The 10,333-nt window shown below is 37.4% G+C and overlaps 2 protein-coding genes and 1 pseudogene across 2 annotated transcripts; 1 reads left to right on the plus strand and 2 right to left on the minus strand.

The window, feature by feature from the left end:
- The first annotated feature begins 50 nt into the window (after positions 1-50).
- Positions 51-4,381, plus strand: LOC106750629 (UDP-glucuronosyltransferase 1-5-like). The gene is made up of 2 exons (XM_014631095.1): positions 51-900; positions 4,027-4,381. The coding sequence occupies exons 1-2, from the start codon at positions 755-757 to the stop codon at positions 4,319-4,321; spliced, it is 441 nt and encodes a 146-aa protein (XP_014486581.1). The 5' UTR covers positions 51-754; the 3' UTR covers positions 4,322-4,381.
- Positions 4,382-6,891: 2,510 nt separating this feature from the next.
- LOC106750628 (piggyBac transposable element-derived protein 4-like) lies at positions 6,892-7,902 on the minus strand. The gene has a single exon (XM_014631094.1). The coding sequence runs from the start codon at positions 7,900-7,902 to the stop codon at positions 6,892-6,894; it is 1,011 nt and encodes a 336-aa protein (XP_014486580.1).
- A 533-nt stretch (positions 7,903-8,435) lies between these two features.
- On the minus strand, positions 8,436-9,586 carry LOC106750630 (annotated as a pseudogene).
- Between the last annotated feature and the right edge of the window lie 747 nt (positions 9,587-10,333).

Raw genomic sequence — 10,333 nt, forward strand, 5'->3', positions numbered from 1 at the left:
CAACATAACGCCACAAAAAAATCGAAAATCGAATATACGTAACCAGCGGCAATTCAAAATTCGCGATACTTTTTGAACAGTCTTCGTATATATATTATCACAATTCGCGTCGGTTGCGGGACTTCTTTGCTCCCGCATTCCCGCGGCTAGCTCAGTTTTTAATTGTCTAATAGCGAATCGAATCCCTCGCTGTTCCGCGTGGTAGAGCGTCGTGGTTCTTACACGTTCTTCCTCGATTCCGCGGACACGTCGGAGAGAAGCCGGGAGAGATAATAACTTAGAGACCGGTTTAACATTTAAATGACAATACTTTAATTCGTTTCAATTCCAATTTCAGACAACTAATCCATTCTATAAATAATAAATCCTAAACGAACGTGACATAGGAATACAATTCTTTAATTAGCCTGTATTCTTCAAGTACAGGCAACTAAATTCAATATCACCGAAAATTCCGTAACGTGATCAAAAGAGAGCGATCTCTCGCCTGCGATGTTCCGCGAGATGTTGTTTTTATGCGGCAAATCCGAGCCGCTTGACGGCAGCTATAATAACGCGCGTCGTTTTAACCGAAAAGTTCTCTTGCCCGGCGTCGTTGCGCGAATCTCGCCGTGTTTTCCGTTAGGCGCCAGCCGGGTCTTTCCCGACAATAGTTACTGCTTCTGACCGGTCAGGTACAATATCCGATCTAGCTCGTTCACTAGAAGCAGTTTCCACAAATAACATACGAGCTCATAATACGACTCAATATTCAATGTACAATACAATATCGACAACACTTTACCAAGGATTGTGCGACCGGCAATTAGAGAAGGCAACCGAGTCCCGCGCTCGAGTCTTCGGGATCCCTATGCTCGAGAGCACGGTCCTTGTCACCCTGCGACGTGGCCTCCAAATCTCGTAAGTCCGTACGACCCAACCTTCAGGGCGCCACAGACTTCCAACGAGTTCCAATTCCCGGTCCTCCTATCGCGCCTATGCTGCCGAGAAGCGACGGCAACTAACTCGGAATTACAACGCAACTCTAATGCTTTTCCTACCCATGGCTGTACAAAGGATTGCTTTTTCACCCATTCGCCACCAGAAGCTCGCCTCTCCTCCTCGGGATATCGTCCCTCTGGTCCGGCAGCTTCTCTCGCTCGCTATCGCGTTGAGACGTCTAGTTTGCTCGCCGTCAGGCCGCACAGTGACGAGTAATGCCCGTCACTTAGCACAGGAGGCAGCCGATGCACGGATCCGCCGATTGATGCAGCATCCGATTAGTTCTCCCGGGTAAATCACGCAAATAGGGTGCTCGCGGGAACCTCACGTCTGGTGTTGTTACTTCGACACTTGTTTATCCTTGTTTTCTCTCGGGACGACATTCGGCAACTATTGGGTTCGCAGTAATTCGAGGGAATCCTGGGCGCTCTTCTGCGGGATCCTCCCTCGCATGCTCTGCGACTGGATCGCGGGGCTTTGCGCCTTTCTTAGTGCAAGGTGGCCGTCCCCGCTGTCCGTCACCAGCTATCCGTCCGAGAAAGGAAGATCTCCCCGTCCTTCCGCGTGTCGCTCTAGCCGCTCTTTCTGCGCCTTTGCTCTCGTACGTCCTTGGCTCCTCCCGGCAGCTCCGATTCCTTCCAGTCTTCTTTTGTCTGGTACTGGCTTATTGGGGATGATCTTACACTCAAACAAAATATACTAGCCGCGGGTTGTGTCTCGTGCACTAACGGTGCACAACAGAAAAATTAATAAATTCGGTCGCCTTCTCTCATGAGAAGACGCGAGTTTCCGGCTCATCCTTGGCCAGGCTACGGCCTGAATGACGAGCAAAAATTTACATTATCACAATATATATATATATTTAACAGTGCCCGTCACTTAGCGCAGGAGGCAGCCGTTGCACGGATTCGTCACGCCGATCGATGCAGCATCCGGATATATATTAGTAATACAAATAAGTTTCCGCCGTTTTCAAAAGATGGCTCCACCGACAAAATTACTTTGAAATCGTCAGATGTAAAACATCATATAGAAAGTTTGGACACCTGGCAACAACATAACCTTAAAATACTATTGACTTTGTATTGGCAGTGTACATTTTTTTCGTTCGAAAATGTCGAGTTTTGTACCGAATAAGCGTCATTTGCGGGAAGTTTTGATTTATTTCTTTCATTTAAAGAAATCTGCTGCTAAGGCGCATCGGTCGCTTGTAGAAGTTTACGGTGATGCTGCTTTAAGTGAGAGAAGTTGTCGGCCTACATGTGCGAGGTGTATCTTTAACATCAAAAATACTTGAACGGAATCGACGAAACCAAAATTGAACGTAATTGGCTGTTACAGTATCGGCACCATAAATACCATTCACAATTACAGCCGCCTGGCTTGCATTTTAGCCTTTATCAAAGAAAAACTGTAAAATGTACCGAATTTTTTTTTTGTTCACTTCCATTTTTAACACCCTGTAATTCACAACTGAATGGACCAAACAAAAAACAACACAAGAATTTTTTTTAGTGCGAAATGTCACCTTTTCTACAAGCATAAATTTGAAATTGTTTGATCTATACTTTACGAGATATCGATCACTACAGCCATCTACCAAAAAAATAATTGATTTCTTTTTCCGCAACCTAATATTATAGCAAATGTATAATATATAGATATACATTGACAATAATTCCAAGTTACAGTGCGAATTCTTGAATTGAATTTGAACCGAGATTTTATTTAACACTTGCTCAAGTTTGTCATCTTTGTACTTTTTTAATTAACTGGCGTTTTCTTGATTTGATTTTTACCTCGAAATATCTAATACCATTTTTCACACGTTTTATTAATCGTTTTATTAATAGCACCTTCGCCCAAAAGAAGAAATTTTAGCAGTGTCTTTTTTTATTTGAAATGCGAAAATAATGCAGTACATCAAATGCTGCTTTCCGTGTGCCATTATATTCTTACTGTTTACATTATTGTTAACATGTTGTTACATTACTATTTTGTGACATTATGTCATCTATTTCGCCAAAGCTTATGGTGTTTTGAAAACGTAGAGGACCACATTAACTAACTATAGAATAATGAGAAAATATTTAATTTCAAAATGGAATTATAGGGCCTAATTAATATCTAATAAAACATATGTAATAATTTCCGAAACTGAAAATCCAAAAAAACATAACATAATAGCGATTTAGAACTTTTAATTTCAAATTTGACATTGAATTCAATGCAGCTGCTTAAAAAGGATTCCCAGAATGAAAGTAAAAAAAGTATAAAATTTGAAAAAAATATTTCATTTGATTTTTGAATTAGCATAATGTGCCCTATATGAACTTGTTTCCAACGTTTTGTGAACATTTCAGTTTACTTCTTCAGGTTGAGAAACGATCGAAAAGGGTTTTGTGAGCAATTTATTCCACTTTTTTAGGGTAAAACTGGTTTAGTAGTTTCTTATCTTAAAGAAATAAACTGAAATATATAATATATTCATGAAACGTTGAAAGTAAGTCCATGAATGACGTGAAAATGACTTGTTAAAAAAATTGTATATTTACTCAAACGATGAAAGTCTAAAATATCAAATTTGAAAAAATGTGTGTTTCAGTTAGTTTAACATTTCTTGAAAATTTGTTACAACGGAGCTAAAATAGCTGTTGTGTAGTTATATTTTATGTTTATTATGATTATTTTTCAAATTGTTGCATGCATCCTAGTGTGCTTATGCAGGCGCGTACATGCGTATACACATACGCAAATATATATATTTATGTAGCAAGAATTATTTGAAACAAATGTTTTTTATATTGTGAATTAATTGTAAGTTTTCTTTTAATTTATTATAACTGCATTCTTGTAATTCATTTCTTCAAAATAGTATACTTTAAAATCATTTCTTTAATGTAGACGCCTTTATCATCGTATTAAGTTTCTTATTGTTAGTAAACATTTTTGCTTTTATCATCGTATTAAGTTTCTTATTGTTAATAACAATTTTCATATGCGAAATTAAATGTTAATACTAATGGTGAAATATTTTTTGTACAGTTATGCAAAAAATATGGGAAAATTATCTCGTGAATTTCGAGATCGACCAGTGCCTCCGTTAGACTTAGCAATTTGGAGCATCGAATACACAGCCCGCCATCCAAAAGGAACTTTAGCATCGCCAATTAGATCTCAAAGTTGGATACAACAGAAACTGATCGATATCTATGCGTTTTTATTATTCTGTCTCATCATAACTATATTTATTATATGCCTTACATTCAAGACATTATTTAATTTTTATTACCGTCATATGTACACAGCGCCTAAATCGTATAAGAGCAAACAGATATAAGTGGCATAATTATTAAACACAGGAATTATATAAAAAATCATTTGTAATTATTAAATTGAAAAGGGATTAAGAAGGAATTAAAAAAAAAAATATATATATATATATATATATACACGAGTTTTTATTTCAATTTTATTATTATTCCTCCAATTATCATCGAACTGTGCGTGTATAAAGTACATATTTTAAGAAAGTGCATTCTGGTAGCCTGAATGACATAACCGCAGAAAAGTTAAAAAATTAAAGATTCGTTTATCTGCTTATATTTTCATATGTATTTTTATATGTACGTTTGTCTACTTATATTTTTATATTTTTATATGTATGGAGCTTCTACATAGCTTTTAACTTCAGAGCACATATATATTTTGTACCAAAGTCGTATACTTCGTAAATACCAAAAAATATCAAAGTATATATTTCAAAACACAATACTGAAACAGTAAAAGCAAGTATACAAGCGTAAATTAAAACTACATGTAAAAATTAAAATATTTTATACGTCTTTGAGCACGAGTGTGGAATGGCAGACAGTGCATTGGTCTACTATATTAGCGGTCCCGGGTTCAATCCCGGCAGAAACCAAAATATTTAACTTAAATATTTACACTCATGTCTCCTCTCGGAAGGCAATGGCAAATCACCGAGAGTATTCTTGCCAAAATAACCTCTCTAAAAATTTATCATTCGGAACCGGCGTTATACAGTAGATTCTATATGCTTTGTGTATAATCAATGTGCGCACCACAGATATATGACAGGTCACGTCCTCCACACATAAGGAATCAACAATAGAGAGAGATACAGCTTCGAAAAGTAGGCAAACGACAAGAAATTAATTCGGAAATTAAATACTGCATATTCGTCTGTATAAAACTTCCTTTAAAGATTTCTAAAAAAACTATATATATATATATATATATATATATTGGGAGTGTGAATAAGTTATCGCCGTTTTTTGTGAAAATAAATCCTTTATTTAAAAAAAATAATAAAAAAACAAGTCAATTAAAGTATTGCCCATTGCTGGAGACTACTTTTAACTATCTTTCTGGCAGCATTAGAATTCCAAGTCAAAAAAACGACATTTCCTTTGCGGCTATCCACGAATCGATCCATTTTTTCGTTTCTTCATGCGAAGTGAAGTGCTGTTCAGCCAGGCCGTTAGTCATCGATCGAAATAAATAGTAATCAGAATGCGCAATGTCTGGAGAGTACGGCGGGTGGGATAGGACTTCCCATTTCAGCGTTTCCAGGTATGTTTTGACCGGTGACGCGACATGCGGCCGAGCGTTATAATGCAGCAAAATCACCTTATTGTGTCTTTGCACATATTGCGGCCGTTTTTCTTTCAATGCTCTGCTCAAACGCATCAATTGTCGTCGATAGAGATCTCCTGTGATGGTTTGGTTGAGTTGGAGCAGCTCGTAATATACTACCCCCAGCTGATCCCACCAAATGCATAGCATGAGCTTGGAACCGTGGATATTCCGCTTTGGCGTTGATGCTACTGCTTCGCCGGGCTTAACNGGAAAATGTTCTTTATAGGTTAATAGAAAGACACGCACTGATTTTAACACTTTACCGACCGGTAGCGGTTCGAACATCCTATGCCCTTCTCACTGGTCACTCAGCCGCAGATCATCCGAGACACCGGCTCGGTTTCGGCTTAGACTGCCGCGCGGGAATATATGCGCTTTTCTTATGCTCCGGTAAAATTGTACGCTTCGTGTTATTATAGGGTAACCAAATTTAATAAAATTTTTTACTTTAATGATATTAGTGTTAAACAATATTTATTTTATCTATTACAATCGTTTTCAGTATAATATTTACATAAAATATACCATAATCCATATGACAATATTTGTCGAAAAAAGATTTAAAATTAAAAAAGTTTNAAAAGTATGATACCGCTCGAAACAGTCACCTTTGTGTAGTGGAACGTTGCAAAATTTACAGACGAAACCTGTTCTGCTTTGTTTTTTTTTACTTGAACAAACTCTGCATTGTCTTAGTGGTTTTTTACATCGACCGCTGGTCACTATATTTACCAGTTTATGCTTTCCGAAATTTGCCAGTCTTCCGGGATGATCAAATCGGGATGTGGTTCTTGTGGATTCGGAATTAGGTAGATCTTTATCTTGTTCTTTAGCTTCGCAATCTTCTATCCATGAAAGTGCCGCTTTGTGCAGAAAATTTTTATATATAATCTTCTGTCCGTTCAGAGTTATATATACTTTAAAGGAATTAAAAAGTGCACAGTTGATAAAGAACATTACGACACGTTTCGTCCATTTTTTTGTTTTCCTAAAAATGGAGTAATAGGACAGATATTGATCTGCGCGATCTACGCTCTTCATATATTTATTGTAATCTATTATTGAAATAGGCTTCTGTATGAGGCAATCTGATGTCCTACTTCTGCTTCTAGATTCCGCCATTTGTGCAAAATGTATTGTCGAGATTATATGTACGTTCCTTTTGCCATTATTCCATACTTATAATAGAATATGGCCATTTCTACGAAATTGATGCTGGCCTCTTGAAAGTTTGGCCGTTTGAAGTGGTTAAGGAAGACCTCTGTTCCTTCGAATTGTCCCGCACACTAGCAATTTATTTTTTAAAAGAATTTTAGCCATGTTGACACTATTGTAATAATTATCTTGATATATATGGTGCCACATGTTCTTATACGGTCCAATGACCGATAATACAGTCTCTTCTAATTTCTTTCCATCAGCAGCATACACACAAAAGTTAGATACGTATCCTGTACGAGCTTCAGACAGCACTCTGACCAGTATTCCGTATTTTGTGATTTTTGCGGGATTATATGTTTTGATTGAAAGTCTACCTCTCCACGGAATTATACACTCATCCAGAGACAATTGTTGATCTGGTTTATATACATTGTTAAATTTTTGCTTTAAATAATTGGTGACAGGCTGGACTTTCACAAGCCTATGCGAATTGGGAGAAATGTGGTTATTGTTACAAAAATGCCAGCTTTGCATTATTTGTAAAAATCTGTTTCTGCTCATAACTTTCGAGAAGAATGGCGTTTCTATAGTTGGGTCTGTGGACCAATAATCGTAGAGAACGTCCTTCTTTACTTGTCCCATAAGAACGATCAGGCCCAAAAATTCCTTCATTTCAGACACCGTGATGTCAGTCCATTTTTTCGTTTTTGGTGTAATTCTATATTTTTCCATAATTTGATCATGATACCTATTAGACTCCCTCACGAAGTGCTCAATCAGATTACTTCCAATAAATAAATTCACAATATCTATTACGCTTTCATAGGAACTTGGCATAATTTTTACGCCGGGGCTGCTTTCGACAGGTTCCAAAATTATATTCTTGTCGTTCGTTGACCATGTACCACTGCTGTCTTCAACGTTATTATTTATGTCCTTGTCTTCTGAATCACTGTATATTAGTGGTACAGAACGTCGCTTTCGAATCGTTATACTACTGCTATCACTTTCGTCATCAGTACTACTTGCTGAACAGCAGTGAAGACAATCTGACAGGTCGTCGAGATAAAACTCACCAACACTATCCTTTTCATTCATCTTTAAGGGCTAAATTTTAGAGAAAAACAACGATTATCTGAATACAGAATTTGAAATGCTTGCTGCTTGCTACTTGTCAGTCTAACCTAACTAAATCTAACGGAAAAAACAAAAGTCGATTAATCGACGACCGGTTGGTAAGCGCTGTGGAATAAAAGTCGAATAATCGACGGCCGGTCGGTAAGCGCTGAAAACAAAACGTCGATTAATCGACGGCCGGTCGGTAAAGTGTTAAACATATTGTAGATTATAGAACTTCAATATAGATGCGTCATTATTTTTAATTATACACAGAAAATTTTTATACCGCCATCTGGTGGTGAAACGGCGAGAACTTATTCACACTCCCAATATATATATATATATATATACAGGGTGCGTTAGGTATTTGAGGACATATTGACTTAAAAACTAAAATTTGTATATTTTTTAGAAAACTTGTTTTATTTAATGAAACTTTTACATCAAAGTAAGTGGCCCATGGGCTATACAGTTATTCGATAAAATGTCCTTCAGCGGCAATAACAGCTTCAATTCTCTGCCGAAAACGTTTACATGCTCGAATCAAATGATCCTCGTCCATATGCGTCATTACTCTGAGCTCTAATAGCTGCTCTGAGAGAATCAAGCGTATTATGGGAATGTTTATTGGTCTCCCATTCAACAACGCCCCATACATAATAATCTAAAGGATTAAGATCCGGGGAGCTAGGAGGCCACATGTTTGGGGTTATGTGATCATGCAGATTCTCGGACATCCAATCTTGCGTTCTCATTGCTTTGTGTAAAGGAGCAGAGTCCTGTTGGAATACATATGCCTTCCCACCACTGACGCTGTCTATCCAAGGCTTCATAACTGTTTTCAAAGCCTCAACATAGGCGGCGGCATTCACCCGAAGTCCTTGAGGAAAGAAATGGGGTGGTATGACGTGTCCCTCATTGCTCACCACCCCCAAAACCATGACAGTTGCCGGAAACTTTGTGTGCATAACACGAGGAACATCTGAAGGATCTGCACAGAGCCATCTATCATTTCGTCGGTTTATTTTTTGATCCTGATCAAAATTTTTTTTATCAGAAAAAAACCAGAGCATATCCGAGATTTCAGGATGTTTTAACTTGTTTAGGAGTCGTTGTGTCCGAATGAATCGCTGTTCTCGAGTTTGTGCAGACATGAACTGACCTCTACGCATCGCGTAAGACTTGTACCGGATGTCTTCGTGGATAATGCGACGAATTGTGCACTAAGAAACTTGGAAATCTTTCGATATTGCTCTTATNATGCCCTGAACTTTCTGCACAAACTGTGATGTTCTAACTTTATCAGAATGTGCTTAATGTTTTTCACGCTTGGCAACACTTTCCACATTGCCATCAGATGCTTTTAATACTCGACGAACTTTGTTAACAAAAGATCGGGCGACTTTCAAAAATCGCGAGATTTCAAGATCGCTGTGATTCGCGTGTATAGCGACGATAACAGCGTGTCTTTTCATTTCCTGAGTTAGCTTATTGTCTTCCATTTCTAATTTGAGCTAAAAAAAAAAAAAATTAATTGCTATGAAGTGCCAAGCAAATATATGAGTGTCCTCAAATACCTGACGCACCCTGTATTTGTGCAAAGTTGGACTGCACGAATTAATAAACACATCTAATAAATGATCTTTTCTGCTCAATTTTGTCGGACGAATCATTTGATTATCGACTGTAATAAATGTATTAATATGCTTTAGCGGCATTTTTTCTTTGCTGAAATTCATATCGAATGCAGTGTTGAATGAAAAGCCACTCTAATGCTTTGCGTCCAGATTTGCGAACATGAGTTTATTAACAAAATTTGATTATTTTAGTATACTTTACATCCTCTTGACGTTTGTCGTCCAATTTTGAGATACTTTGTGCATATATATTTATATATATTGTAAATATACAGGGTCATCGAAAAGTATTGGACCCCCTTAGTATCTTCAGTTAGAATGCATTTTGGAGAAAATGTCCAATAGCGAAGTTGTATGGTTTCAAGCCTGGAGTAAGATGATGACCTTGATTTTGACCTCGACCATGTCCTTCAAGGTCATTTCAAGGGCAACTTTATTTTTTTTAATGGAACTTCCTACGGCCAGCTCACTTTTTATTTGTGCGCTAGTGAGTCTAATTTTTCGCTATCCCGATTGCTAGAGCGTCGTGGTTCTTTCACCTTCTTCCTCAATACTCGCGGACAATTCGGGGAGAAGTCGGGTCAGATAATAAAGTAAACACGAATTTAACATGTAAATAACAATTTTTTCATTCTTTCATTCTTTTCATTTATGATCTTCAATTATAATATCTTCAATTATAATTATGATCTTCAATTATAAGTAATTAACCGATACCACGGGAGATCCCGTAACGTAATTAAAAGAGAGCGATCTTTTGCCCGAGATCTTTC

This window comes from Dinoponera quadriceps, unplaced genomic scaffold (genome assembly GCF_001313825.1).
Source record: "Dinoponera quadriceps isolate SergipeBrazil2010 unplaced genomic scaffold, ASM131382v1 scaffold6221, whole genome shotgun sequence".
NCBI lineage: Eukaryota > Metazoa > Arthropoda > Insecta > Hymenoptera > Formicidae > Dinoponera > Dinoponera quadriceps.

Excerpts from the sequence above, each read along its gene's own strand:
- LOC106750628 (XM_014631094.1), bottom strand. The coding sequence starts at position 7,902 with ATGAATGAAAAGGATAGTGTTGGTGAGTTTTATCTCGACGACCTGTCA.
- LOC106750629 (XM_014631095.1), top strand. The coding sequence starts at position 755 with ATGTACAATACAATATCGACAACACTTTACCAAGGATTGTGCGACCGG. Across the intron at positions 901-4,026 it reads CGACGTGGCCTCCAAATCTC|TTATGCAAAAAATATGGGAA; the intron begins GTAAGTCCGTAC and ends TTTTTTGTACAG.